This window comes from Melanotaenia boesemani, chromosome 22 (genome assembly GCF_017639745.1).
Source record: "Melanotaenia boesemani isolate fMelBoe1 chromosome 22, fMelBoe1.pri, whole genome shotgun sequence".
Classification (NCBI taxonomy): Eukaryota; Metazoa; Chordata; class Actinopteri; order Atheriniformes; family Melanotaeniidae; genus Melanotaenia; species Melanotaenia boesemani.
This window is the reverse complement of record NC_055703.1, coordinates 5939246-5967228: the sequence shown is the minus strand read 5'-3', so window position 1 is coordinate 5967228 and position 27983 is coordinate 5939246. Positions and strand designations below refer to the sequence as shown.

The following is a 27983-nucleotide window of genomic DNA, read 5'->3' as shown; positions in this document are numbered from 1 at the left end:
CATAATAATTTGCTTGGCCTAATTAAAAAAGTTTGAGATGTGTGTTAGTTGTGAATAAAAGCAGAATATAAAACCTAATAAATCTTATAAACCAATATTATATTTATAACAGAACACAGAAAAGATTTTCAAAATGTTAAAAATGAGGCCTTTTTCCTTGAAAAATTGGAAAGTAGTACCAAAAAGGAACAGCTTGAGGAGGGACACTTTTTAACTAATTATGTTAATTATCTACAACTTGTTGGAAATCTTCTAGAGCAATGTTTCTCAAAGAAAAACTGCTAAGACTTAGAGTACTTTATGATCTAAACTTCATAATATGATCAAAATATTCTGATAATTTGGAGATATCTTTGCTGACCAGGACACAGGCAAACATCAGTATCAGTAAGCTTTATCTCTAGGACGTCAGGTGGCACTGCATAAAGTTCATTAGAAAAACATTGACTGGGCCAAAGTGGGAAAAATGTTCTTTGGTCAGACTAAAGGAATTTTAAATTTCTGTTGGAAATCATGGATGCTGCATCACCAAAGAGGAGGGGGACCATCTGGGTTGTTATCAGTTAAAAAGCCTGTTTCTCTGATGGTATAAGGACGCATCAGTTACTACACAATTGGCAACTCCCACATCTGGGAAAGCAACATTAATTCTGAAAGGTATACGCAGGTTTTAAAGCTATATCTGCTCCGATCCAGACATCTCTTAGTGAAAGCCTTGCTTAATTCAGCAAGACAAAGCTAAACCCCATACAGCATCGGTTACATCTGTGTGACTTTGTTATAGAGACGTCTGGATGTTGGACTAGCTGGACTGCTGTCCACCAACATAGAAGACTAAAGACTGTTGAGCTGCTATAATCCTCAAGACAAGAGTGGGACAACATTCCTCCACCAAAGGTCCAGCAACTGGTCTCCTCAGCTTCCAAATGTTTGCAGACTGTAATTAAAAAAATGTTAAAGAGCAACAAACATGGGATTGTCACAATCTTATGAGACAAGATGAGTTAATATTCCTTATGAGATTTGTAAAATGTCTCACTTTTATACATTTTTATGTTTTATTTGTTCTGTTGGGAATAAAATATTGATTTATTATATCTGCAAATCAATGCATCCAGTTTTTATCTACATTTTATGCAGCACCCTATCTTTATATTTGATTAAAATCAAATAAAATGAGGTTTTATCACACTTAATACAATCCCTCTTCACCATGCCCTCCTCATGTGTCTCTACAGCTATTAACAGTGAGATTAATTAAAGATTTGTCACCTTTAAAACATTTTTCAAAGGGCTGCAACAAAGTTTTACACCTGAAACCACAATAACTAGTTTATTCTTGAGATTTAGTCATTTCTTTTGCATTTACTTAAATTTTCTAATATCAGTTTACAGGAGGAAAATTTATCCTATGTCAGTTATGGTCAAACCAATCCGTAACGTGTACAAGAGGAGCAACTTTGTTCCTCCAACACTAGAGGGCACTTTCGTTCCATTTTGAAGAGCTCATTGGCTCCAGTTGGAAACTCGTCACTTATGAGGTTTGCAATGAAAAAATTCCACTTTGTGACTATAATCTGCATACAATAGTAAAGAAAATGCCTCTTTTTGGCAGGAGTAATTAACTAGGCTTTTTGGAGGAATAACGTTGAGTTTTGTTAAGTTTATAAAGTTCAGAAAATCAATTTTTATCTTCATTGTGTTTAATTAATTAAATCTCTTAAGCAGAAAATTGGTTTCTCATACCAGTAATTAGCAGTTTGTGCTTCAGCAGTCACACTATCCAACCGTATGTACATCGGACTGAACCCTCTTGCAAAGACAATGCTGGTCAACTAATTTAATGATGCTTAAGCTCTGTCATTTGGAAAAACTAGCACTTGTAGTCCAGAATTATCTGTATCAGATTAGTTTAGTCCCAAATCTATAAATACTTTTTTAAACTAAGAAATTATTGTGGTGGTTGCATACAATATGTAAGTCCATTTCCCATCCATTCCACAGAGTGCAGAACCCATGACTTGTGTCCCATCCACACATGTATGAAAGTGCATTCAACATGATTTTAATGAACACACCCTAAGTTCTGAAAAACCTCACAGTCAGCCAGTTTTCCAATCTCATTTGGCCACATTTATTATACCGACACACAAAAATATAATCAGTTGCATTTCTCTATTTCTTTTACTTCACAGAATGGCATGTTGAAGAAGAGGGACATCACGGTCAAAACATTCTTTGTTACTGAGAGACACAGAGAGGTGCAGAGATATGGAGTCTGTTGTTCTGATCACGATGCTGACGTCACAGTTCAAACTGAAGGAGCTGCTGATAAAAATGATTAACAGGTTGAGGTAACCGGGGCAGGATTCTGTGACGACAACAGAAACACATTACAGTTTGCTTTGCCTCCAAACCCGAGTCATGGGGGTGTTGTTAAACCTGCCGCTACGGCTGCTCCTCATGCCCAGGTACTGCCTGAGCAGCTGGTTTACCCGTTTCTGACTGTTCCATTTGCGGGCAGACTTCCGGACACCTATGAACCCACCGTAGCGCTTTTGTAGGGGCCTCATGGGGGAGCCGATCAGCTTCCTGTAACCATGACGTCCCCTCTGAAAGCCGCCAAAGCGCTTGGATAAGGTGATGCCCTCTGAGCTGTCATCCTGGTCCCCTTCTAATTGGTTGTCACTTTCCACATTCCTCTCCTCCCTCTGCTTCCTCTCTTTATCTGCCAGATCCAGACCCTCCAGGCTCTCCCCCTCCTCCAAGGATTCCAGCAGCGATGAGTCATACTGGACACTGCGCTGCTCGAAGGGTGTCTCATCCTCATCCTCCTCTTGGAAATGCTTTGTGGCTGCAGACTGCAGCAGCTCATTGTCAGAGTTCAGGTCAAGAGGGGTCAACTCCAGCTCCTCTCCTGTTCTCTTGAACAGAGCGCCCCCCTCAGGAAAAGAAGGATGGTGTAATAGCTTTATAGCATGTTTGCACACTTCCCATGTAAGCGAAGAGGAGGCATGACCCTCACACTCCATCAGACACACCTGCAGAGGGAAAAGAGTTAATGATGTTAGCCATACTTAAGCTATTTGTAAAAACTTTTTAAAAAACTAGTAGATTAAAGCAGTGATCAGATCTAATTAGAGCTAATGAGAAAATTGGAAGTTAGTCCAAATCACTGTAGAGCAGTTTAGTCCACACAGATGACAGAATGAATGATAACATAGAGCATTAAGTTCTCAAAATGAGGTTTTAATATACCCTCAAAGAAAATGTTATTAGTTTTTCATTGAGGGAAACAAAAATAATGAAACCTCAAAAAGGTTGTATCAAAGAGGAATGTGTTAGCATTAATATTAGCACACTTATGCTAATACATTAGTGTTTGCTATTGTCTTATCATTAGCATAGGAACATTCGCTAATGTGCTAGCAAAGACACAGAATGCTAGTAGTACTCTCTTTCTGATCACCCAATGCGTGTTTGTATTAGCACACCAATGCTAATACATTGGTGTTTGCTATTGTATTATCATTACCATAGGAATACTCGTATACTAAAGTATACAAGTATACTTATATATTAATACAAGAAGTCAAGAACTGCCATTACAGTGATCATGAATTTTTTATGCCATTATCTTGATAAATCCATCACAAAAAAGACAAGGTAACAAACACGTGCAGAAAAATCAAACAAAAAGCTGTTTTTGCCATTCATAGTTCTCTGTTTATAAATTAATATCCACAGATATTTCATATGCCACAAAAACATGGCATATAATCACACTTTCTCAACAAGTCCTCAGTGGAGGCCCTCGTATCCAAGTATCGTGTGTCAGAGAAGTTAATGAGTCTTGCTCAGGTCTTGCTTCCCTTGTGTTCAGCTTGTAGGGAAGGTTATGCAGCAATATGAAATGTCCATCATTCAACAAACGGGGCATCTGCTACCACAAGATGATTGACAGCACAAAATTGAAAGACATTACAAACTGGCTTGAAGGGCAGCAGGTAAATGATGTCCTTTGGCAATAACTCTTTATTTCTGATTGACTCTTCAACTCTCATGATGTTTTTGCTCCTGAAATTCTAGAAGTTTAAGAACTTAACTTTGTTATATATAGAATAAAGTTATGGTGAAGTTTTAATGACTTTCCTGTCTTATTATCATCACACTTGACAGTCTGATTTCATGCCCGAACTCCCATGATGGCCCACAACCTCACCAGTATGGAGATAAGGATATGATTTTCTTGTGCATTCCTCTGCGTTCTTATGACCCCCAACAACATTTTCAAGTTTTTATTTTTTTAGTATAATATCAATAGACTACTAATAACCATTCCAGATCACTCAATATTTGACATTTATTTTCTTGCCAATGTTAAGAACATCAAACTATTGTTTCTTCTGATAAACATAGAGAAAACAGAATAGACCTTGGTAATAATAGAATAGGATATTCTTTATATCTAAATAAATACATATTCAATTCAGACATATTTATAGGCCATAACCACTATGCAACAGAGATTCAATCATCTTCATTTCTTCACTTCTCTCCTTTCATAAACTTCTGAGCCCTTCAAGTTAAATTTCAGTTTAGGCTAAGAAGCAAATCCCATTTACTCATCAAATCTCACTCAAACAAGATAAATTGCATTGTTATTGGAAAACCTGCTCACATCAAAGGAACGGCAGAAGAGGGAGTTCCGTTGCGAATCTATCAGCGGAAATTAATTATCCGTCGTAAATTAAATGAGCACACCAGGGGGTTCTCCACACCAGATCAATGGAGCAATCTAAAGGAGTTTATGAGTAAGAGGACATGAGTGTGTTTAAGTGAGTGTGTGTTTAGCCTGCTATAAATGAGAGGACAAGATGATAAAATGGTTGAGGAGTGACGTGGCTTTGGAGGGTGTATTTTAAAGAAGCTCCTAAATAAAATGTAAGGGGTTATGCAGTAATAACTTGTTTGATAAAGCTGTAATTGTTGGATTACAGAGAGGAAGAGACCTCGCAGAGGGCATGTTAATGTGTGATGTTTCTTAATCCCTTCTACAGTGATGATGTGTTGATGGCCATCTATGGAAGCAGAATAAAAAGTCATCTAGGCACTTCGAAGATACAGTCCTAACCAATGAAATCCAGTTTACTGTTATCTAATTATAATCCAAATTAAAATAAAATTAATATAATTATTGTGTTCATATAGCACCAACTCCTTAAACTACAAACCAAGCAGAGAAAACCATCTGATTTAATCAAAACTTTTCTTTGATTCATTCCCCTGTCCTAAGCATGCATGGGGCAACAGTGGAGAGGAAAACCTCCCTTTTAACAGGGAGGAAAACCTCCAGTAGTAAGGAAGGACAGCCATCTACCTTGACCTGACATGAAAACATATAAGTCTCTACTGAAAGTTGAAAATGCTCACAAAGACAGACAAGATCATCTGGACAGTATAAGAGGAGGCAGTGTTGCCAATAAGTAAAGCTATTGGTTGTATTTAAAGTCACAAGAAGTTGCTAAATTGCATCATCCATAATTAATCAAGGGCATGTAGCTGTAATGGTTGGATTAGGAAGGAGGAATAACTTCATGGGAGCGGGAAAAAGTGACCAAAATATGTATGTCTTGAACAACAAATTCATTTTCTTCTGTTGATTCTATTATTTTTTTTTTATTTCATGTCACAGTTTTACATTTCCTCCCTAACGTGGGCTTACAAAGGGCAAAGTTCTGTGGCAGACTCATTTGTATTTTATTTTTTATCTGTATTTGTACTAACAGTGGCTCTCAATTAAAAAAAATAATCAAATTAATTAGAGACTTTGCAATAATTAATCTAAATTAATCACATTTTAACTGCAAAACAATAGTTGCCCCAAAAGCTTTTTTTTTTTTTTTTTTTTCATTTATGCAGATTTTTATGGACGATTGAATCAAATAATAGACACAGACATTAACGTTATAAACTCAAGCTCTAGTAATGTATGGAAAAATGCATTTAATTGCATTTCAACTCCAATCAGTAGAAAAAGAAATTGAAAATATCCCTGGCCAAAATGAACAGATTAAAGTTGAAGTGTCATTTTAAGTACTTTAACTAGAGGCTTCAGTTAAGAGTCTAGAACATGTCAGAGCACTTTTACCTTATTAAATGTTTTCATGCACACTCTTCTTTAATAGGCATCAATATCTGAAGGTAAGCCAAGGCAGGATCAGTCAGTGGCAACTTTGTGCACTTGGTTTTCAGTCTGGTAAAGGAGCAGAGCTGAACAGCTCCTGCTCTGCTGCTGGGACTTATGCTGCATGAGGACCTTTTGTAAAGTGAAGGGCCTGCAGCAGCACCTGTTGTTCATTCAGAAGAATAAACTATACGTGCTTTCAAGTCAGTCTCCAAAAATCTCCAATACCACAAGAAAAAGTCACTAGATTTGTAGTGGCTTTTTTAAAATTGAGTTGCTGGAGGGGTCTGAAAACTCAATTTGGCACCAAAGCTGCTGTGTTTAGCTGAGCTCTGACGTCTGCATCATCGGTGCTCCAGGAAATCGTGCACTGACAAATGTTCTTGAGTTGTATATTTTTTCATACAATTAAAGATGAAATCACATGACCTAAAGTAAATTAAATAGTTGTATTTTAGACAAAATGTGATGCATTTTCCTACTATGTTGATACAGTTAGCTGAACAATGGCTGCCTGGGGTGGGGACAGTTGTAACAAGAGTTATAGCCATTTCCCCGCATAAAACAAAGAATATTTTCCTGATTTGATCTGCTGCAAAGTGTGTATAGGAAATAAGAAGAAAGACAGGGAGAGGTGTACCTGCTAGATATTTTAGAAATTTTGAAAGCCGCTGAAGATACTGACACCTAACATATATGATTTGTACAAGTGTTTTGTTGTTTTGTTTTACACAGGTGCATTAGAGCTTTCATTAAGCATTCAAACTTTGTTCTCGTAGACTCATTTACACACACACGTGCACTCCGGAATTAAACACAGTGTGTCTTTTTCTGGATTGTTCTTTTATTGAAATACACACCTTTTTAGGCATTTTCTATGGTGTGGCCTTTGTTTTTGCTGCTTTTGTCAAAGTGTTGCATCACTCCCCACTATGTGTTACAACCCATCCCAGTAGTGGGGTAAGAACCACCATGTATTTACCATTACCACATGAGATCTGTGATATTCTTGCAGGGTTTAGAATCTGTGCTATTTGTAGTAAACAAGTGCGAGTATTTTATATAAAAAGTTTGAGTTACAGGTGCTGAAGTAAAGTGTTACAACCATACCTGGTCTCTCAGGAACCAGCTGGACCATGACTTTTTACTGATCCTAAATACATGTTTTAACACACAGATGTACTTTATTCCCTTTTAGAACGGAAGCGACCATGTTTTGTTAGGTTTTTCTTAAAACTCCTAGGTTGGGAGAGAGCAATTTGTGACATATATAAAATAAGAAAACTTACTTGTGTACATCCTCATACACATGGTTCAACACTATACAATCAGAGCTACTTGCTTATGCAGGGACTGTGCAGAATTGGCCAATTAGGAGCCACATCTCTAATAATTAGCACAAATGTAAACAAAAGCTGGCATTTAACTTTATGAGTTTCATTATGCAATTAATGCTGTCAGAGGATAGCAGGAAGCCTGTGTGTGTGTGTACAGTAAGTCTCAGTGGTTGGATGCATGTGTGAGTGTGTAGCTGTGCGCAGGAATAAATCAATGGGTCCTGACATTATACCAAACAGCGGCGGCCCCACACATCTTTTTCGTCTGGAGCCGAAAACAATGGAATTGCTCAGTGGATTCCATCTGCGCCTCAATGGGAAGGTGGCTAACACAATGAAGAGCTGATAAAAATGTGTCAGTCACCGATGTAAGCCTGGGCTCATGATACTGAGGCGCAGTCAATTACATAGTTCTATTACAACTCCCAAAAAGGTCCCAGCTGTCTTTCTCCGCATCATTATCAGCTAAATTAGCCATCCTGCAGCCATTCATGGACGCCCACAGACTATTTTTACCTGATGACGTGCCTCAGACTGTTTGGAAATGAGAAAGTATGCTGTGCTGAAATTTTGGCTTGAGTACACAGAGAAATGGCACCCTCTCAGAGCAGGGGGCGATATTTGATGTTTGTTACAAGGTAATGCACAAAGGACATGCAAATAATGCCCTCCAACATGACACGGGAACACCAGATTTTTCCCAGCTAAAAGCTCATGCTATATTTTCATCTTTCCAGATGTTCTAAGCAGCTCTTTATTTGAACTGTTCCACTACATTTGATGTCTTAACATATTTCCGATAAATGCAAGTTACTAAAAAGAATAGAATCCCCATTTATTGTTGGTTTGCATCACTACTGATGTCTTCAGCTAAGTCACTGTAAAAAAAAAAAAGCATAGATGACAGTGATTTGGTATGGTTAATCCAAATGTCTACTTCTGGTTTACAACATATAATTTCTTCAATGTGATGCTTTATAATTGTGTTTAGCTGTAAGCCTCTACAGATAGTTTTAATTATCTGTTGGCTAATAATGGCCACAACTTTTCCCATTTTGGTTCCAAGGGGAGCATTTATCCTGGAAGTTTTCTGCATGATATCCCAGGTCAAATAAGTATCCCGCCTCCTCATTAGCTATGTTTAATGGAGCACTTTTAATCCGACTGAATGTCCAATCAGAATAAAAATGGGACATGTGAGCTGATCCGATCCATTTAAAAGAATTTTCAATCTGATCAAGAGGGGTGGTTACAACCTTTTCACGATCGGATCAGCAGGAAAAACTGACCATGTATGTATTCATTTCAATTGTTTCTGGGGTGTGTGTTGTCTCTACGCATGCATGAACCATGTTGGGGTTACATGACGTAATGAGTTTCAGGGAAGACTTGAACAATGGCAGCAGCAAAGCAGAACGGGACTGTGGCAGATGCAACATTTTAGTTAGAATCTGGAAGAGTTAAGGATTATTAATCATTTAAACAGTGAAAAGGTTCAAAATAAAAACAAAAGGGAAACAAGTAGTAGCAATAAATCCTTTCGTCATGTAAATACAACTTTATCCAGCATCCATGTAAACATGTCAGCTGGAATCTCCATCACTGATTTCAGTAGGATAAATGAAATATTTCTCCATGTAAGCATAGTAAGTTATGGCCATAACATATGCCAAATCTACATACCTTCAAATTATTTAAAAGCAGCTTGATACTTTTAGTGAAAGAGTTGATTTAGCTGATTGAATTAACCAAATTTTAATGGATTCCTCCTCTAAGGCTAATCTATAGAGACATAATCTGCAGACTTCAGCCTTTATTTATTTGACATCTTTGTTGTTGTTCTATGTTTAGTACATTGAAAGGTTTGATTAAAAAGTAAGTGTATTTATTAACAAAACATACATAAAAACAGTGTTTTTCTGGAAGAAAAAACATTTGTAATTGCTTAATTAGGCTAAAAGAAGCTCTGAATAATACTAAATAGCCATTTGGCAGTGAAAAGATCCAGCTATTCTACGAGAGCAGAGCAAAAAGAGCTGAATCTTTGAAAAGGGCTTCCCCAAGCAAGTTTTAAAAAATTTGTAGACATGCGGATGTGTCTGCAAATGTTATGGCTATTTTTGTTTGGCCTTTCTGTTCATGATTCCCATGTTTCTGTAGTTAATTTTTACTAAATGTGCAGTAAATGCCTGTATATTTTTTATGAATGCACTGTGAAAACAAACAAAGCACACTCATTAAGACTGAAAGTAACTTACCCAAACAATTCAACAGAATTCTACAACACAACACACTACAGTGTTGGCAAGGCATTCAGCAGATGTTCTTATCAACAGGGACCCACACGGACTGAGAATAACACACAAACATACTCACTATGGTGTTGAAGGCGTGTTGCAGCTGCTGCTCCTGCAGAAGCAGACCACAAGCCACACATTCCCCCTGACAATCACAGCGTCCAGGGGAGAAGAGACATGCCAGCAGAACCACCAGGCACCACAGAGGGATCTTCATCGCTCAGCACACCCAGACAGGCAACGACGAACGGGAGCCCAGCAGGTAGAAGAGTCTACAACAAGGAGTCAACAGCTGGAGAATTTGGGTGGCAGTGCCTATGGGATCTGGCTCCAGCCTACAGGGAGAGAGCAGATAAAGACAGCAATGTTGCATAAGGTCCAATTTATGAAGATAATTAGTTGCATTTGTGTGGTCAGTCAAAGCGTTGGTGGTGAAAGATTGTTTAGCCAACACCAGGAGATGGACAGTGGAGGTGTAATGGAGAGAGCACAACCTGAGGCAATAAATGAGAAAATAGGTATTTTCCATGTGGGCTGGAATCGTCCTCTGCAGACTGGAGGGTTGGTTCACAGATTGGACTTTTTCTAAAAGCACAAGTTGGAAATTGGAAGAGTTTATATTGGAGATATTAGCTTTAAGCCCCAACACGGATCATGCCCTTTGGCAGCAACAACTTGTACACAACCATTTTATTCCATCTTAGAGGAGATGTAAGGTTGGAGAGAGATAAGAAATAGGAATTAGATGATGGATTTATGTTGAAAAATCATGCTAAAGGCTTCATAAATAAGCTGAAAGATAAAAGCTGGGATAAACGAATTCCAGAGAATCCTTTTGTCTCTGACTGGCCACAGACACAGTACATGTTTCTTGACCTTCACTCCCTAAGCTGCATTTATCCTGTCACTCACTACTATATCAGATAATAACACAGAGATGAGGAAGGAAAAACAAACTCTCAGAACAGAAATCCCAAAGTGCCTCTGCTCAGAGGTTGTTGCTGAACAGAAAATCCTGCACGTAGCATCTGCAGGTTTGAAAATAAAAAACTGAAGTATTTGGAGTCGAGTGAAGTAAATTATGCAGAGCTGAAGAAAATGTTTTTTCTCTGTGTTTTTTAAAAGACTTATTAATTTATTCTAAAACAGTCTAGTAAGTAAAAATTCAATTAACAGATTTTCTGACTACTGAGCTGCAGAAATAAGCTGGAAGTAGAACACTGAAACGTTAATTTACATACCCATCAGACACAGAGTGTGTGTTTCTGTCTGCCTGACCAGCATCAAGTCATTTCAGCAGCAGGTTTTTCCAGCTAAATATAATCTGTTCAACATTTCACTCTGTTCAGTTATTGGCTAAACTTTGTCTTCTGTTTATGGCTGAGTTGTAGATATAAACACACATAAGTTCACATATCTCGGGGTCTTGTTCACAAGTGAGGGAAGAATGGAGCTGGAGATCAAAAGGCGGACCGGTGTGGCGTCTGCAGTGATGCAGACTCTGCATCGGTCTGTCGTGGTGAAGAAGGAGCTGAGCCAAAAGGCAAAGCTCTCGATTTACCGGTCGATCTACGTTCCTACCCTCACCTATGGTCATAAGCTGTGGGTAATGACCGAAAGAACAAGATTGCGAGTACAAGCAGCCGAAATGAGTTTTCTCCGCAGGGTGGCCGGGCTCTCCCTAAGAGATAGGGTGAGAAGCTTGGTGATCCGGGAGGTGCTCAGAGTAGAGCTGGTGCTCCTCCACATCGAAAAGAGCCAGATGAGGTGGCTTGGGCATTTGGTTAGGATGCCTCCTGGACGCCTCCTTGGTGAGGTGTTCCGGGCACGTCCCACCAGAAAGAGGCCCCTTGGAAGATCTAGGATGTGCTGGACGGACTACATCTCTCGGCTGGCCTGGGAACGCCTTGGGTTCCTTCCAGATGAGCTGGTGAATGTGGCCAGGGAGAAGGAAGTCTGGGTTTCCCTGCTTAGGCAGCTGCCCCCACGACCTGATTCCGGATAAACGGCAGAAAATGGATGGATGGTGATCCTTCAGCCATCTTTTAAATGTCAGGTTTAAGAACGGTCAGAAACTTTACATATAAGGAGGATAAAGCTGTTTTTGCTGGCTTCTGTTCACCAGTGTAAAGCAGCTGCATATCCAAATGAAAGTTTTTCACAGAGAACAGCTCAAACTGGGATATTTCAGATAGCTCCAGTAATAGCGTAATTTAGTTTCTGGACACCCAGTGATAAAAATTCTAAATGTAATGCTTAAAAATGAACAGAAACTTTATGAATGTGGAGGATAATATGTTTTTGTTGTTGTTGTTGTTGTTGACCTGGATCACCATTGTGATAAAACACCTACAAACCAAAATCAGCTTCTAACACCCAGAACATGTCAAATTTAAATATTTAAAACATGAGTAATAACTTTTTTGTGTATGCATTATTTTTCTGATTGTATCAGCTGCATACAAAACTAGTAGAATGTTTTTGGTAGTAATGTATGGACCATTCTCACTGACGTCACACTTTCCATTTAGGCCACCACATTTGATGGTAAAAAGCTAGCTGGGACCCGTTCCCACTGTAGTGACTATTAACTGTTTCTCATCAGGGATGGCGCTAGCAGACTCCAAACCAGTTCAGCACCTATGTGGTCAAGTCAAACAAAACTTGTTGATGATATTGCTAGCCGATTTACCGTACCTTGACATTTACAACTACCTAGTCAATCAACAGTCGCACTTCATGGGGGCAGAATTAAAAGCATACAAGTCAGATTAGAGGCTTATAAATATCTCATGGCAAGATGGGAATCAGACCTTCAGCTGTGGAAAGTGCCCCCAAACACTTTTCATTAACACTGAAAACTGCCGTCACCGTGGTGATCTGCAGTGGAGGTTGAATTGGTCGAATATCCAACCAGTTTCACTGCGGTCGCATTTACACCGTGAGAAACTTGAGAAGGTTTTGTTCATTTGCTGCTTCACATACAACATGACTTATGTATAAACTTAACTGACTGTCCTCCCAGTTACACATGAACGTTTTTGTATTTCTTGTTGAACGAACAAGAATATCTGTTCAAGAATTAAACAAATGAACAGCCATTTTTAAAAACTTTAATGTTATTTATACTCTTCTTGTTATTGCTTGCTGTTGTTTTTCAAACTTTTCCAGATCATCATTTTGCCTTCTTTTCTCAGGGGTGCAAACAAATACAAAAATGGATGGGACATAGGCTGGGCACAACAGGTTGTTGCATTTTACCTTGGGAAGACAAAATTAGCCTCAACTACATGTCCGATAACAACAGACTATCATGAAGTGTCTGGTCCTGCATAGCAATAACGTTAAAACACTTTATTAAGCTTAGTAACGCATTGTCTTTACTTTTTTTTATAAATAAATATATTCAAAATAAGAGCAGCCGAACATAAGTAGACTTGGAAAGCGCACAAAACAAAATTTTTGATGAACTTACCACTGACAAAGTGCTCGCTACACAGCTGAGAGCTCTCTGACAGTTTCCAGTTATCTCTTTTGATTGCAGCAACACATTTAGCCATCGTTCAGGGTCAGCAGGCAGTGTGAGGAGGACACTCAGAAAGATCAATCCTTGCAAAGCTTCTGGTTCTAATAACACACCTGGTTGTGTGCTGGGGCAGCTCATGGATGTCTTCACTGACATCTTCAACATCTCGCTGAGCCAGACTATTGCTCAAAACCGCCACCATCATCCCTGTCTCAAAAAAGGTGTTGCCCTCCTGTTTCACCAACTACCATCTGGTAGCCCTCACTCCCATTCTTTTAAAGTGCTTCTGTCCAACTGCTCAACCAGCGATGCCATCTCCACTGCCCTCCACACAGCCCTCACACGTTACGTCAGAATGCTGTTCATAGACTTCAGTTCGGCATATAACACAATCATTCCCTTACAGCTGATTCTGAAACTGGACCATCTGAGAATTAACACCTCACTTATTTAGTGATAGTACTTGTTTCGTTTGTTGGCTTATATTCTTGTATTTCATCACACCAAGTTTTGAGAGAACCGTAATTTCAGTTCTGTTCGTCTTGTACATGCTGCAGAATTGACAATAAAGCTGACTTTGACATTGATGTGAATTTAATTGTGCAATAATATAATTTTATTTATTATATTTATATATATTATCATATATATATATATATTTATTTATATTTAGCCAGGAAACCCATCAAATATCACCATGGTTACACGAAACAAGCTTTCAGGTAACTTTAAGCAGACATGTAGAGCTCCATGATTCTGTTTGATAAAATAGAGACTTTATCTGTTCGGACCCATCAGCTGTACACCAGGTTTAAAACTGGTTTAAAAGAGGTTTATTTTTACAAAAAGTACACGATCTCCAACATTTATGCATGTCTGTTTGGACATGTTGTGGAAGTGTTTTGCTGGTGTCATGGATTCCTTGAAATATCATCAAATGCGCTCTCCATCCAGGAGCGCAGTCAGTTCATTTTCCACAGTTTGCTCCCCCAAACCATGATTATAATTCGTTTGTTCATTCATTCAGTTATTTTCTTTACTGCTTATTCCAATTCAGGGTTGTGGGTAAGCTGGAGCGTATCCCAACAGTTACTAGGTGAGAGGCGAGGACACCCTGGAAAGTCAACCTATTGTTAGTTGAAGCTTGGCTAAGCTATTGTTGGAAGTGAAGTGTGTGTACCCCTGTGGAACCAACTCTGCAGGTCAGTTCTTAGGCTATGAAAACACCAGACCAGACCTTGATTAACAACAAAGTTGAAGGAAAAGTTGGTCTATAAATGGAATCCATTTAAAGTACCAGTACATCATAATGTGTCGATAACATTGCTGTCATGTCGACCCGTGAAGATATTCACACTAACAGAGACAAGTGGCAGAAGTCACAGCAAGTGACAGCTCAACACCACCACGGTGAGGACACGGTATTGATGCAAATGAAAGAAAATCTTTTGACAATCAACAGCATGGGTGTTGTATTGACAGGTGTACTGAGGTAAAAATAAACAAATGGGTACAAACCAGCAAACCATGACCATTTCCACTTTGTCATATTACCACCACTCAGATTCACCGGCACACGGAACAGGTCATGCATGCCTCCAGCCCATTTATAAACATCTTTATGGAAAATCATTATGGAACCTGTTTGTTTGCTTTGCTGAAATGTTTTGTGCAATGATCATTTACAAGCCCGCTGACTAAGCCCATTTGATATTGTTATGTACTCCCTTAAGTGGCCCTTTCTAAGTTAAACAAATGAGTAAAGCAGTGGAGAGTGAGTGATGGTGTGGGCTCTGGGTGCACTTCAGCTTTACAAAGATGCAGCTCTCACACATTAATAATATTCTACCAGTGTATTAATATGAGCTGACATTTGAAGCTGCAGTTTTGTCAACATCATTATTAATGAACAAAGTCATGCCATATTGATGTTTTTGTAATTAGAGAAAATATGTTCCTTTCTTTGCCTCTGCACATTCACAGCCTCATTTTCAGATACTGTGATTTAGGACAAAAAGACTCATTTTTATGTACAACAGTGCATGATCAGAGCTCTGCAGACACCTAATACATCCCAAGAAGCTGCAGAGCCTCACTTCCAATGTTGCTCATTTGTCATTTGTTTCTGTGTTTTTTAAAGATAATTTCTGGATAAGTTAAACTTTGACTTGATTGAGTTTAGTCAGGAAATTATTTGCTTCATCAAAAGATCCTGAAACAATTTTTTATGAAGCCTCAGAGTGATTGATAAGCACCTCTGCTGCCAGACAGAAGACATCTGAGGTTGTTTGACATGTCAGAAGATGTTAATGTAAAAGTACTTTATTTATATACTAACTTTACAACTGGTGAACCAAAGTGTTGTACAGAACATTAAAACAAACTTTGTGAAACTATGTGCTTTTTGACTCCAAACTTTGACTTTGATACTAATTAAATACTTAAAAAAAACTTTAAAAGTAAGTTTTCCACAATAAGCTAATATGCGTCTTCAGTTTCTTTCATTAGGCTGCAATCAACATTTTAATGGAAATCATTATGAATGTTGTGTCCAGGTGATGTAGATATTGAGGGTTAATGGACTGTCGGCCATCTGTGGCCTCGAGATGTCCAGAGCGGGTGTGATAGTGATCTGTACTGGTCAACCCATTGACAGAAGAAAGGTTGAAGCGACACCACTTATCTGATGTTTACCACATCACTCAATCACATGTTTGCACTCTTCCCCCTCACATGAAAACCAAGAATTGCACATTTAACGCTTTACTGCCTGAACACTCGTCACCGTTGATAACCCACTCTGATTACCCAATCAGTCTTTACACAACCCCGTGTTGGTTAAGCCAGTGTGTGCATGTCCACGACCAACCTAAGAAAGGCATCACCCATCATTATATTATATTATATTATATTATATTATATTATATTATATTATATTATATTATATTATATTATATTATATTAAAAAAAGATGTAGCCCATCCATCCCCAAGCATACCTAGGTCTAAGTGAACACAAACTATAAAAACATTCTTCAGACTAGTAATGATTTCTCATCTGAACCTTAGAAAAAATTCATTCAGTAGCCAATAATTTCCATGTTGCTGTAGGCTCAGCGCAAAGGGTGTATATTTATTTCACAGTCAATAAGAAGACATCAGGATGAAAGACAGATTCAGGGCGAACGCAACAACCCCTCACCCCTGTGGAAGAGCTTGTGGTGAGCATCAACCAGGACCACCCGATGATGTGGGGGCATCCAGGCAGTTACATCGTCAGAGCCGAGCCCAGATGACTGCAAAGTAACTCCAGTGCCAGAAGATAAGAAATCCATGGAGACATAGGCCAAAATGTCAGTGAGTGATGGCATTGCATAACAAAGTGTTTCTATTTTAAAGGTAATGCAGAAGCTGCCAGACAAAAATGAAAATAAAAAAATATTGAAAATTCAGTTGTCTCCTAATTTTTTTTGCTTTCCCTCAAATCATTATGTTGGAAAAATGTTCGGCATAGCCTGAACAAAACCTACTCCCTACCATGATCACAGCATGTTTCTGTCTTAACTCATCTAGATTAGCCAATTTGGAACAGAAACACCAAGATAACAGTTTAGTCTAGGTTCACATAGCTATCTAAACCAGCAAACCCACTTTTTGAAATACCCCCCCGTTGGTTTTCCTTCTGTTTCTTTTGGTTCAGTTCTTGTTAGATTTCTGTTTGTCATCTTGTTTTATATTTCTTAGCCTCTTCCTTGAGTTTTCTGTCAAGCTTTCTTGCTCTTGTGTTACACCTGGTTTCTGTCCTAATCTGCTCTTTATTTACTCCATCGTTCCCTCTGTTTAGATACTTCTTGGATTCCTTGTTCATCCTGTCCCAGATTGTCATCATCCCATTTTATCCCAGGTATTCTGTTAGTCTGTTCGTCTGCCTGGAGATCCGGCATTTGGATCCTTCCTCCTGCATAGAGCCTAATGGGCCTTCAGTCATTTCTTTGGTTGTGCTGCTGTAGGCTTAGACTGCTTGGGGACGTCTCATGATGCCTTGGATGTTTCCCTCCATTTTTCTGTTCTTACTCCTTTTCTCCATGTATAAATGATTGTTGTCATTAACCTGTGTATTTCTTTTCCTATTTCAGCAGGTATTTCTGGCATTATGGTGCTTGTTAACTCCTGTCCTCTTCATCTCAACTAGTCCAGGCACATGTCCGTCCTTCCAGAACCTGGAAGGACGGACATGTGCCTGAATTTTCCTTCCTGTTAAAAAGGATTTTTTCCTCTCCACTATCTTCTTGTGCAGCTCAGGATGGAGCATTGAATCCAACTTGATCCATTGGTTTTCTCACCTTGGTAATAATTCTTTATGAACTGGTTTAAATAAACACAGTTATTATAAATTGAACTAATGTTGATCAGTGTTTAAATTGTAGTTATAATTGGACAACAGTTAATTACATTGAACTGGACAGTGTTTGTAAAAGCATGTTGAGATAGCTTTGTTGTAAATTGGCACTAATAAAGTTAAACTGAATAGATTTATCACGTCATCATGTCTGCCTTATTAGCTCAAATAAAGATAATTTCACATTCACTATTACTAAAAAAAAGAGTTGTAAACAGACCCCGGGCTTATGCTCATAAAGGAAAAAAAAAATAAAGAAAATTAACATGACCATCTAATTCCATTAAAAGAAAAGCTTGAAAATCTTCCACTTCCTTACAGAAACACCTGGATAAATAAATAAATTGTGATAAAACCACAAATACTGCAACAGATTTTTTATTCATTCTGTATCACTTGTTTAGGTATTCAGATTTAGGTAAGAGAATCAGACTGGAGACACGATTAATTAAGAACCAGAATTAAAGCCTGCATGGCGTTTGCTTCCTTAACTCTCCATTCACACACTACACCACACTTTACGGGCCCATTATCTCAGATCAATGCATTTTACACCAGCAATTACAGAGTGTAAGGTCATAAAACCCTCATGAATCTCAGGATGTAAAGATTAATCAAGTATCATTAATGGTCCACGAGATGTTATTGGTAGAACAGAAATTTTAATCATCTTTGTCTCTACAAAGTGACCACATCTTCACGTTATCCATCTCTGGCAGCTTCTACCTGGAGATTAATGAAAGATTGTCACGATTGCCGATGGAAGAGACTGAAATCTTGTGTAATATGTCACCGGTGATAAAAAAAAATAAAAATAAAAAGCTCCCAGACATATTTCACAATGTAGCAATGGAGAAGGAGAAACACTGGGAGGTGAGGCGAGAAAAAAGAGGGTGTCAGGGGGAGAAAGGTGCAACAAGAACAGGAAGATAGATGCAAAAGAGGGAACAGGGGGGAAACGAAAGAGACTGACACATAGGGACCCCTGGGTTATCTACACATTAGCAGACTTCTTTGTGCTTTTCAGCTCCATGCAGACATCTAATGGACGAGATAGAGTGTGTCACAGCTTTGTCAGAAATGAGCATGAGCTTTTCTTCTCCACCACTTACATCCATGACACCTCGGCACCCTCTTCGCTCCTCATTTAAACTGTTAATGCTAATTTAGCTTTATTAATTCACTTCGCTATGCAGGTTTGTCTCTAATGCATAAATTACATTGTCTTCTATCCATTTGTTTGCTTTCCTAAAGGCTGTGAAAAATGTTGGCTGAATCTAAAATGGGTTTCTACTTTTTTTTTTTTGCATTAGCCAAAAACACAACTTAAACTCAAGAGATTTTACAAGGAAAGAGTATAATAAGGACATACTGTAGGTTCAGGATAAGACCAAGTTAAAGCGCTCTCCTTTAACTCAAAAAGAAGATATATAATTTTCTTTTCTGACCCCCCCACTGTCTGCTTAAAGACCATAAACAGGTGGAACCAGACTGCTCTTATATTATCTGCTCTGACAAGAAATGCACTCAGATAACAAAACCAAATGCATCATCTTTTGTGAATGCTCTGATTGCTTCCTCGCTGCTTCAACAGGAAGAGCATTTCTCTTGAAAACCTTGTCATATTTTCAAGGTCTTAGTTAAGTCTAATGGAAATGCACTGCAATATATTTGTTTGGAAAGGACCAGGTAAAAGCATTTGTTTCTGCAGAATGGAAAGACACATTTAAAAATAGAGCAGCATCTGGCTCTTCGTTAAAGTCCATTTTCTTTTTTGCTTTCATGCCAGCTTTCATTAAGAAGAGCAAGGTTGCTTGAACTTATATATGATGAAGATCTTTTTTTCAGATGTAACCCGGACTGCTGTGCGTTTCCAGCCAGTTTGATGGATTATGTTGTCAGGGAACAAGCCTGGCGTCTGACATCCCCATCCCAGTGAACCCAGTTTCATCCTTCTGCTGCACATCACACCTATATCAGCCCCCTGCACCCTGCCAAAAGCCTGCTTTCTCACAGTTTATGCAAATGATATGAAATGGTAAAGGATAACTGAAATAGTATGCAAATTTATCAGCAGGTGTGGCCAAAAATTGACCAGTGGCAATATGAAGAGCGAGAACTGAATCATTACAGAAAATAAAGCAGAGAGATGAGTGTGTTGGTTCATGGCTCAAAATGTCACACATATTGAATTTGAAATTATAACCATATGAAGAAGTTGGGACTCTTCACGGGTTTGGTTGTCAGGAGCCCCAGGAAATGATAACGTGTTTATTTGGTAATCCATGAGTGTCAGGGAAAGAGTGATGACCTACAAAATAGCCAGTAAAAACTGCCGTCACTTAATCATGACAAAAAAATTGTATTTTGGATAAATGAATCTTTTCTCTCTTTAAAAATGGTCAACGACTAATTGCTGTTCTGTGTCCTGGATTAACATTTTAGAGGAGGATCAGTTTATTGCCGTTCAATGAGTACTTAAGCCTAAGGCTATTTTTTTAAACTTCTACATGGACAGAAATCCTCAATTTCAGCCAGTAATATCTCCAGAAATGGATGGCCAGAGCAAACTGCTTCAGGCTCTATGGATTAGAGACTTTTAATACACACAAAATTACAGTTTAATCTCCATTAACAAGCTTTAATATTGGAAAAAAATAAATAAAATGTAAATAACAGATAGAGATAGTTGAAAGTAAATTCCTAAAATTCTTACTAGCATTACAGTAAATGGTTTTCTTTCTTTGTAGTGCTCTTGATCCTTAATCATTACAGTAAGTTCACAAATTTGTTCATTTTTTCATGTTATCTTCAGCAAAGCATACTTTTTATTTTCCTCAATAGCTTGGCGATGGCTCCAAATGGATTAAAAAAAAGTGTCATACATCAGTTTGTGTATTTTGTCTTAAGAAGATTAAAATGGGATTAATATCCTGTTCAAACTGCATGTCGAATGCTCGGAAATCCTCTCCACCCAACATCTCTCTGATGAGAGATAGCAGTGTTGACCCCTTCCAGCAACTTTGAAGCTGTCAATCAAATATAATCGGTCGGTTATGGGGAGGTGAGCAAGGAGCAAAGTCATTTGACTTCTTTTTGATTTCACCATGATGCCTTTTGTTTTTCTGAGCCAAAGCAATATTTGTTGATTCATCAGCAGGCTGGCACCTTTTTCTACCGGAGCTTATTTTCCTGATGTGACAGAATAAGCTAGAAAAATATGATCCCTACCTTTCTGCCACCATCCCAGACCCCAAAAGGATCAGACCTTTAAGATATATCTTTTTATATGTCTGTATACCTAGAGATGGATAGTAGACCCGTAGAATCTTTTTTATACTGACATACTTTAAGATGTTGAAATTAATTGATTATTTCCATCCTTGGTGGATCAGTTCTGTTATTGTATTAAACTGATGTTAAAGACGTTTGGGTGGGATTTGGATTTAATCAACTCGCTTGGAAGCACTAAGTGTCATGGCCCATGCTCATTCCCACTCCCTGCTTCCTGCTGACCATATTTGGATCTCCAATCATCACAGCTATTAGGACGACGCAGCTGGAGGATATCAAGTCATCATTCTCATCGCCATATAAACCTCACCCGGACCTCCAGTCATCGCTGGATTATACTACTCATCGTGGTAACCAGTCGTGCACATGATCTATATCGTATTGTATCTGAACCGACCTAACTTGTACCCTCTCTCTTCCAAGAACCGTACCTGAACCTCGTCCACACCACGGAGAATCCTGTCTGCCCGCTCCAGCCCGTCCTTCCAGCAAACCCTGCATACTGCACAGCACAATTCTAATAAAGTGTCTCTGATCATTCTCCGAGCGCTCCTCTCTTTGGATCCATACACCCAATCCATGACACTAAGTGGTGAAAATGTTCAAAGTGTGTAAAAGAAAAACAAGCTGTGCCACACAAATCCCCCAAATATTTGATAACATAAATAATATAAGAAGTTTCACTCCTGCATGATGCCTTCGACCCAACTTATCAGTCGAAAATAAAGACTTACTTCCAACTTGTTCTTCAACTCAAAGAAGGAAGAGAATCAATAAATCCCAGGTTCACCAACCATACCTGCATCTTCTCTGAATAGGCCAAGAATATAGCGTATCTGATTTTGTTTGAAGTGTCATTTGTGCAGATCATCAGATACTAAAACTATGTCTTGACATGCTGCATTAAGCAAGTAGGGGCAGTGGGGACCAATTTCAGAAGGTCAATAATCAGTAAAAATAGCAGAAATTTTCAAAGACAAGGTTGATCGCATCAGAAATTACCTATGTCCTTGCACCATTGCTGCATGCTTTCTTTTTTATAAATACACAAAGCAAACATTTCGGGGGGTTAAATGAAAACGTCGTTGTGGAAACAGAGCCTGAGACTGCTTATCGTTTTGTTTAAAACCAGTGTTTCTTAATTCCAGTCTTCATGCACCACTGCCCTGCATGTTGTAGGTGTTTTCACACTTCAACACACCTGGCTGAAATGAATGGCTCCTTAACCGGCTTGCAAAGATCTTGATGAGGTTATCCATTAATCTGAATCAGGTGTGTTGGATTAGAAAAACATCTAAAACATGCAGGGCAGTGGCACTTGAGGATCTGAATGGAGTGAGACTCGTTGAGACACGTTAAATCTGGCATCTCTATTTAGTACGAGTTGTCTGGTAAAAATTGTAACACGAGCAGGTATGTGACCAGTTATGCTCACGATGGACCTGGTTGCCTGTGTGAACACAAGGTTACAAAGAAAGTATTTTCTCAGCTTTACAGTCAAACTGTTGCCTGGGTAAAGAATTCACTCTGGGATATTCATCTGCCTCTAAAGAGCTCCCACAAACGTGTGACTACTTGTTTTAGCTTTTGACTGTTGTAGGAGGGGCAGTGCTCAAAAAATGGATCAAAGTGCAACTACTTAAAATATAGTTGGCTCTTGGTTTTGTTTTTCCTGTTGTTGGCTCTGATATGAAAAGTGCTCATTAGCTTTTATGGAGCAAGACAGCTAGCCAGGCAGCTAGCTAACTAGCTCAGAAAAAAATAAAAATCAATAACTCTGTAAAAATATGCACCATGAAAACAGCAGGATATTATAGGTGCTAATGATCAATAAACCATAAACGTGACTTTTCCCACCATAACAATGTAATTACAATAACAGCAACTTGGTGCTGTTTACTCTAGAACTTTAATTGACACTAAATATACTTAAGACAACAATGGACTATAGATAGTACTGGGCACAGCCATTTTTAAATCTGCTATCATGGGGCCCTGTGCAATTTATGAGCTCGCCATTCAGAAAAACAAGATTCATTTCCAGCAAAAATTCCTTCGGAAAACGTATTCCAAAGACATGTGGAATGTAAGACTAGCTCTTCCTGCTCAGAGCATAAAAACCCATGGCGGTAGGGGCAAACTTCATTTTAATGGGCACCCCATGCAGCCAATTCCATGGAAAGGCAGACTAAGATCATACTATTGTGTTTAAAAAGGAGAGGATGAAATTCACTATGCAGTGCGTGTAGTGCTACAGGCCAGGTACACAGATGATCTGAATGAAGGCCTGCACTAAAGACTTTTAAATAAAGTGTAATCATGTTCAGACTTTGGGATTTATTTATTATATTTATTTACTGATGTAAAGGTTAAAAGTGTTTTTATTTTTGTAACAAAAACATAATAAAAAGAAGGCTTTTATCAAAACTGATTTTAAATTGCTTACCTACACACAAACCATTCATAATGTCTAAATTAAGCTAAAATAGAAGCCAGGAGTGAGAGCCCTTTGGGAACTGTAAGAGCTGGCTCTTTTGTAGAAGCCAACCCAAAAGAGCCGAGTCTTTGAGAAAAAGCTAAGCCTCGACCATTTCATTACATCTCACCAAATCTGCTGGAACTGGCTTCAGCCCCTTGTATCAGTATCTGGCTGTAAAGACACTCTAAAGACACATACAAGAAACAATCAACATTTTTGTCTGCTTTTGTCAATGCTTTTACTAAACAAAATGGGAAACAAAGGCAGAGGATGGTTAATCATACATAGTCTATGGTCAGATTATGTGTCTTAACCCATTAAGGCCTAACCCACAAAAAAATACTAAGAAAAGTCTCATTTTTTTAATATGATGTCTTTATTTTAACAAAATATAACAAAAAAATTTAATTTTTTTTGGAGGGATATCTACCATTTATTACCATGTGATACATTAAAAATATGATAATGTGGTTTTCTGCTTCTGGGTATCTATTAGGGGACAGAAGGCTAGTATCAGATTGTGTTCAACAGGATTTTGAGAAAAGTTTATAACTTAAAGCAAAATGCCTCAGAAACTGTATGTAACAAATATGTCACGTCGAGCTCTTATGGGTTAAACTGTTTTGCCATCAAATCCAGGTTTTCTGCCATATATTAAGGTTCATTAAGCATTGGCAGAAAAAACTGCATCTCTCTCTTTCATAGGTTTCTGATTGCTTTTAAATAGACCAGACTCAAACTAATTTAAAGTCCCAACTCTAATGGAATCATTTTGTAATTGGTTTCTGCATCAAAAAAATGAAGGTTCAAATAACAAAGGCACACAAATAAAGGTTAAACGGCAAAATGTCAATTATTTTGCTAATTGTTTAGTTTAGAAAATTGGAGAGAAATCTTCCAAAGCTCCAAAACAGCTTTCAAACGCTCGATTTGCTCAAACAGCCGTCCACAATCCCCCACAAGACTCATGCAAGACCTCTAAAATCAACACCAAATTATCCCGTTGTCCTGTCAAAACACTGATAACAGGTTACTCTCCTAAAAGCCTTCAGTTTGTGGAGGACTTACACACTTAGCCACAGGATCATCAGCAGTGTAAATCCAGCCTGTGCAGCCACAGATAAAGTGTTTCACTCAGTGGAGAGTTTAGATGAGGAGCAGTGGCTGTGTTGTGCCCTTCTTTGCAGGACGGATCCCAAAATGACAAATCTATATGAATGCACCTAATCCGATTTAGACGTTCCTTCTACAGCTGCAGCAGATTTCATGATTGCACCTATTATCTGGCCCCATTGCTGCATTCAAGTCCTGTTATTGTCACACAGATGCAGAATTGACAGGTCATAAAGGGAAAAGGATGCGGAGCAGAGGATTCTGAAGGCATAACGATGCTGTAGGTGCAGATATTTCCAAGCATATGACAAAAGAGTGATGCCAAAACATGCAATATTGATTCTTTATATCTTTTAAATTCTCTTTGTCTTAATATCTGCTCCTCTACTGGCAAGTCATAACTCCTGCTGCTGTCTGTATCTTGCGCTGCTGTTATTTAGGAAATCTCATGATGCACACTGCTGAGCGCACAAATTGAGTAGCAATAAGATAAACTGCACCATTTTTTTCTCATCATTTCCCACTGAGGCTATACTAACACTAATTTATCCCAACCATTAAGGGGAAATATGATCCTCTTAATATTCATATTTGGATTTTTTCATGGCAACACCACAGCAAATAAAATGAGAATATCATTACTACTGTTTCCTTCAATTGTACTTGCAGGGTTTATTTTAATTGGGAACATATTTGCACCTAAGGGTAGACACTCAGTTGGAGAACATCTCCACTGCAATCATTCCCAGCATCAGATAAGTCTTTCATAGCAGGAGATTCACATCAACAATCATCTCATTTAGCCCTTATTAAGAGGCGTTAATGACCCCAAAATTATACTATTGTAGGACAGAACAGTGATGACAGAGTCTGTCGCTGCAGCTGATAAACTGTCACACTGGCTGAAGCTAATGCAGGATTAGATATAAAACTCAATGAGGTGTATGTAGGCACTTTCATCCAATGTTATCAGTTAAACCTATAAAGGGACATGAGGTTATTTCACAAGTTTTCTTACTTCTATATGACCCACTGGCAATTTCTGACAGAGAGGGAAATAACCACCAAGAAAAGTTAACTGAAAATGTCAAAACAGAATCAGTTTCTAACATCTGGAGAACAGAAAGGTTTTCACACAACAGGTACGGCAATGATGCTCTCGGCTCTGCAGTTCGACTTGCCCTCCAGCTCTGGCTATACATCGGAAATTCTGCAGAGTTAGGCAGCTGACATGGTGTCATCATTGATCTGGTTGCTGTTAAGCTGCGTTGACACCTGCACGAATCCATTGGACATGGAGCCTGGAGAAAGCAATCTAGCTCGCCCAGACAAGCTCCCTGCTTTCACCGAGGTGACGACAGTGAAGCCAGAAATATTGTTGAACTGCAAAATATTTGTGGGCATGAGGTGACTTCAGTGATGACGAATTGATGACGAACTCTTTTATCTATCTGGAATCTGACTCCTCGCTTCGATTTGCAGATGTTAAACAATGAGGGAAGTATGTTCACTGCACAGGTGTAAAACAGAATAAATTAAATGAATAAGTTCTTGACATTAATAACAAAATGTTTAGATTCTCACATTTTACTTTTTCATTGTCTATTTAATTCTTTAAAAGAAGGAAAAACTTCCACAATCCAGCAATGGATTTTCTGTAATTCATTATTTTTCATTAAGTAAAACAAGAAAATGTTTAAATATTCCCCTAAAATACTTCAACACCATCCTGTAAACTCTGCATTCTCCATAAAACATTTCCTTAATGCGGAGTCATTTATCCAAGAATGGCACATTAACCACCCATTTTCTCCCAGTCTCTACGAGTATCGCCTTTACTGAAAATGGGAAAAGATTATGCACATTCATTACCATTATCATTACAATCATCATTATTATGTGCTTAGCATAATAACCGGATTCACTTCTCAAGCTTTTGCCTTTCCACAGGTTGACACCACTGCTGCTTGAGAAAATAATAGAATAGTTTTTTGCTACTATTTCTTTAGAGCTTTTTGTATGTATTTAATCTGATGTGTGAAACTCAGTTATAAACAGAAGAGCCAGCTAAGAATCGGCTGTTCTTTAGCTGGTGTTGCTTCAGTTAGTCCGTCTCAAATAAATAAATAAATAAATAAAAACATTCCTCATTGATCTTAAAATATATTCTGTTATTTATTATTGTATGTATAGTAGTTCTCTCTCTCTCAGCATGACCTGGGACTTTCTGGCTTGTTAATTAAGTACTGCACTGCTGAAGGTGACTGTGGTACCTTTAGAACCACAGGGACACAAAATGAGTAATGGAAAAAGCAAATACTCCAGGTGAGGAGGCTTGTATACAGAATTATCTAAGGCATCAAAATTTAAAATCACAGAGCCAGACAGAGATAATGCAGCAAAGGCAGATTGAATAAAAAGGGGATTTTAAGATGAAGAAATCAAACATTTGTTGTTCCAAGGTAACAATATTCACTTCTGGATCTATTAACCAGTAAAATGTGCATATATAAGACCACAAGCCCTTTTCTAATTAATAATTTTCCAATCTCTAAACAGGTATTTTCTCTTGCCTTATTTATTCCAGAAAAACAACATAATCTCTCCACACAGGTGGGCTCACATTTACATGAAAGAAAGTCACTTCCTTACCTGTAAGCGTCCTCCCTTCTGCAGGCACAAGAGAGAGAGTTTGATGGCTCAGCTTGTATCCTTTGGCTCAGGTTTTCAACAACTAAATGCATGCCTCCTCTGAGGCTTCTTATAATGGCACACCCCTTCCCTCCTGGCTCAACCCTCTAGTTCTCTCCCCCCCTCCTCCTCTCTAGTGTATAACACCATTCATATCAGAGCAGAGCAAGAGAAAGAGGTGGATTCCCCCATTCTGTTACGCACAAACCCTAGGCAGACACACAAACCAGTGATGGCCCGCAATGACGTAGGAGGCATTGTCTACGCCACCGATTTCGTCTTCACAGAGCCAACTAATGGGCACTAAAAAGATGCATCGTCTCCCTCGAGATTGATCTAGAAGCCTTGTGTAAGGGTCCGTGAAAGCCTTAACCAATGCCAACCTGCTGTTAAGGTCAGGGAGACAAAGGCGCCTCAAACCTGATGTTTTCTCCAGAAAAGTTGAGCACTGGTGAGAAAAGCAGTGCCATGGAGATGATCATGGGTCGATAAGGGTGTTTGTGACAGAAAAAGGTTAAATAACAACCCTTTTTTAATAGTAAAGATGTCACACCTGTATAGGAGATAGTATTATCTCTCTAAACATCGAAAAGCTGCATAATGAGTGGAAAGAGAGCGCAGGTAGCCTAGTGATGGTTAGGATTATTCCCATAGGACATGT

The 27983-nt window shown here is 38.5% G+C and overlaps 1 protein-coding gene across 1 annotated transcript; it reads right to left on the bottom strand.

The window, feature by feature from the left end:
• Positions 1–797: 797 nt before the first annotated feature.
• On the bottom strand, positions 798–27354 carry pnocb (prepronociceptin b). The gene is made up of 3 exons (XM_041976249.1): positions 27284–27354; positions 9901–10156; positions 798–3041 (listed from the first exon to the last, which is right to left on the bottom strand). Exons 2-3 carry the CDS (start codon positions 10036–10038, stop codon positions 2394–2396), a joined length of 786 nt encoding a protein of 261 aa, XP_041832183.1. The 5' UTR covers positions 10039–10156; positions 27284–27354; the 3' UTR covers positions 798–2393.
• Between the last annotated feature and the right edge of the window lie 629 nt (positions 27355–27983).

Coding starts and splice junctions, on each gene's coding strand:
- pnocb (XM_041976249.1), bottom strand. CDS start 10,038: ATGAAGATCCCTCTGTGGTGCCTGGTGGTTCTGCTGGCATGTCTCTTC. Junction 3,042..9,900: donor AACACGCCTTCAACACCATA/GTGAGTATGTTT, acceptor TTCCCTCTGCAG/GTGTGTCTGATGGAGTGTGA.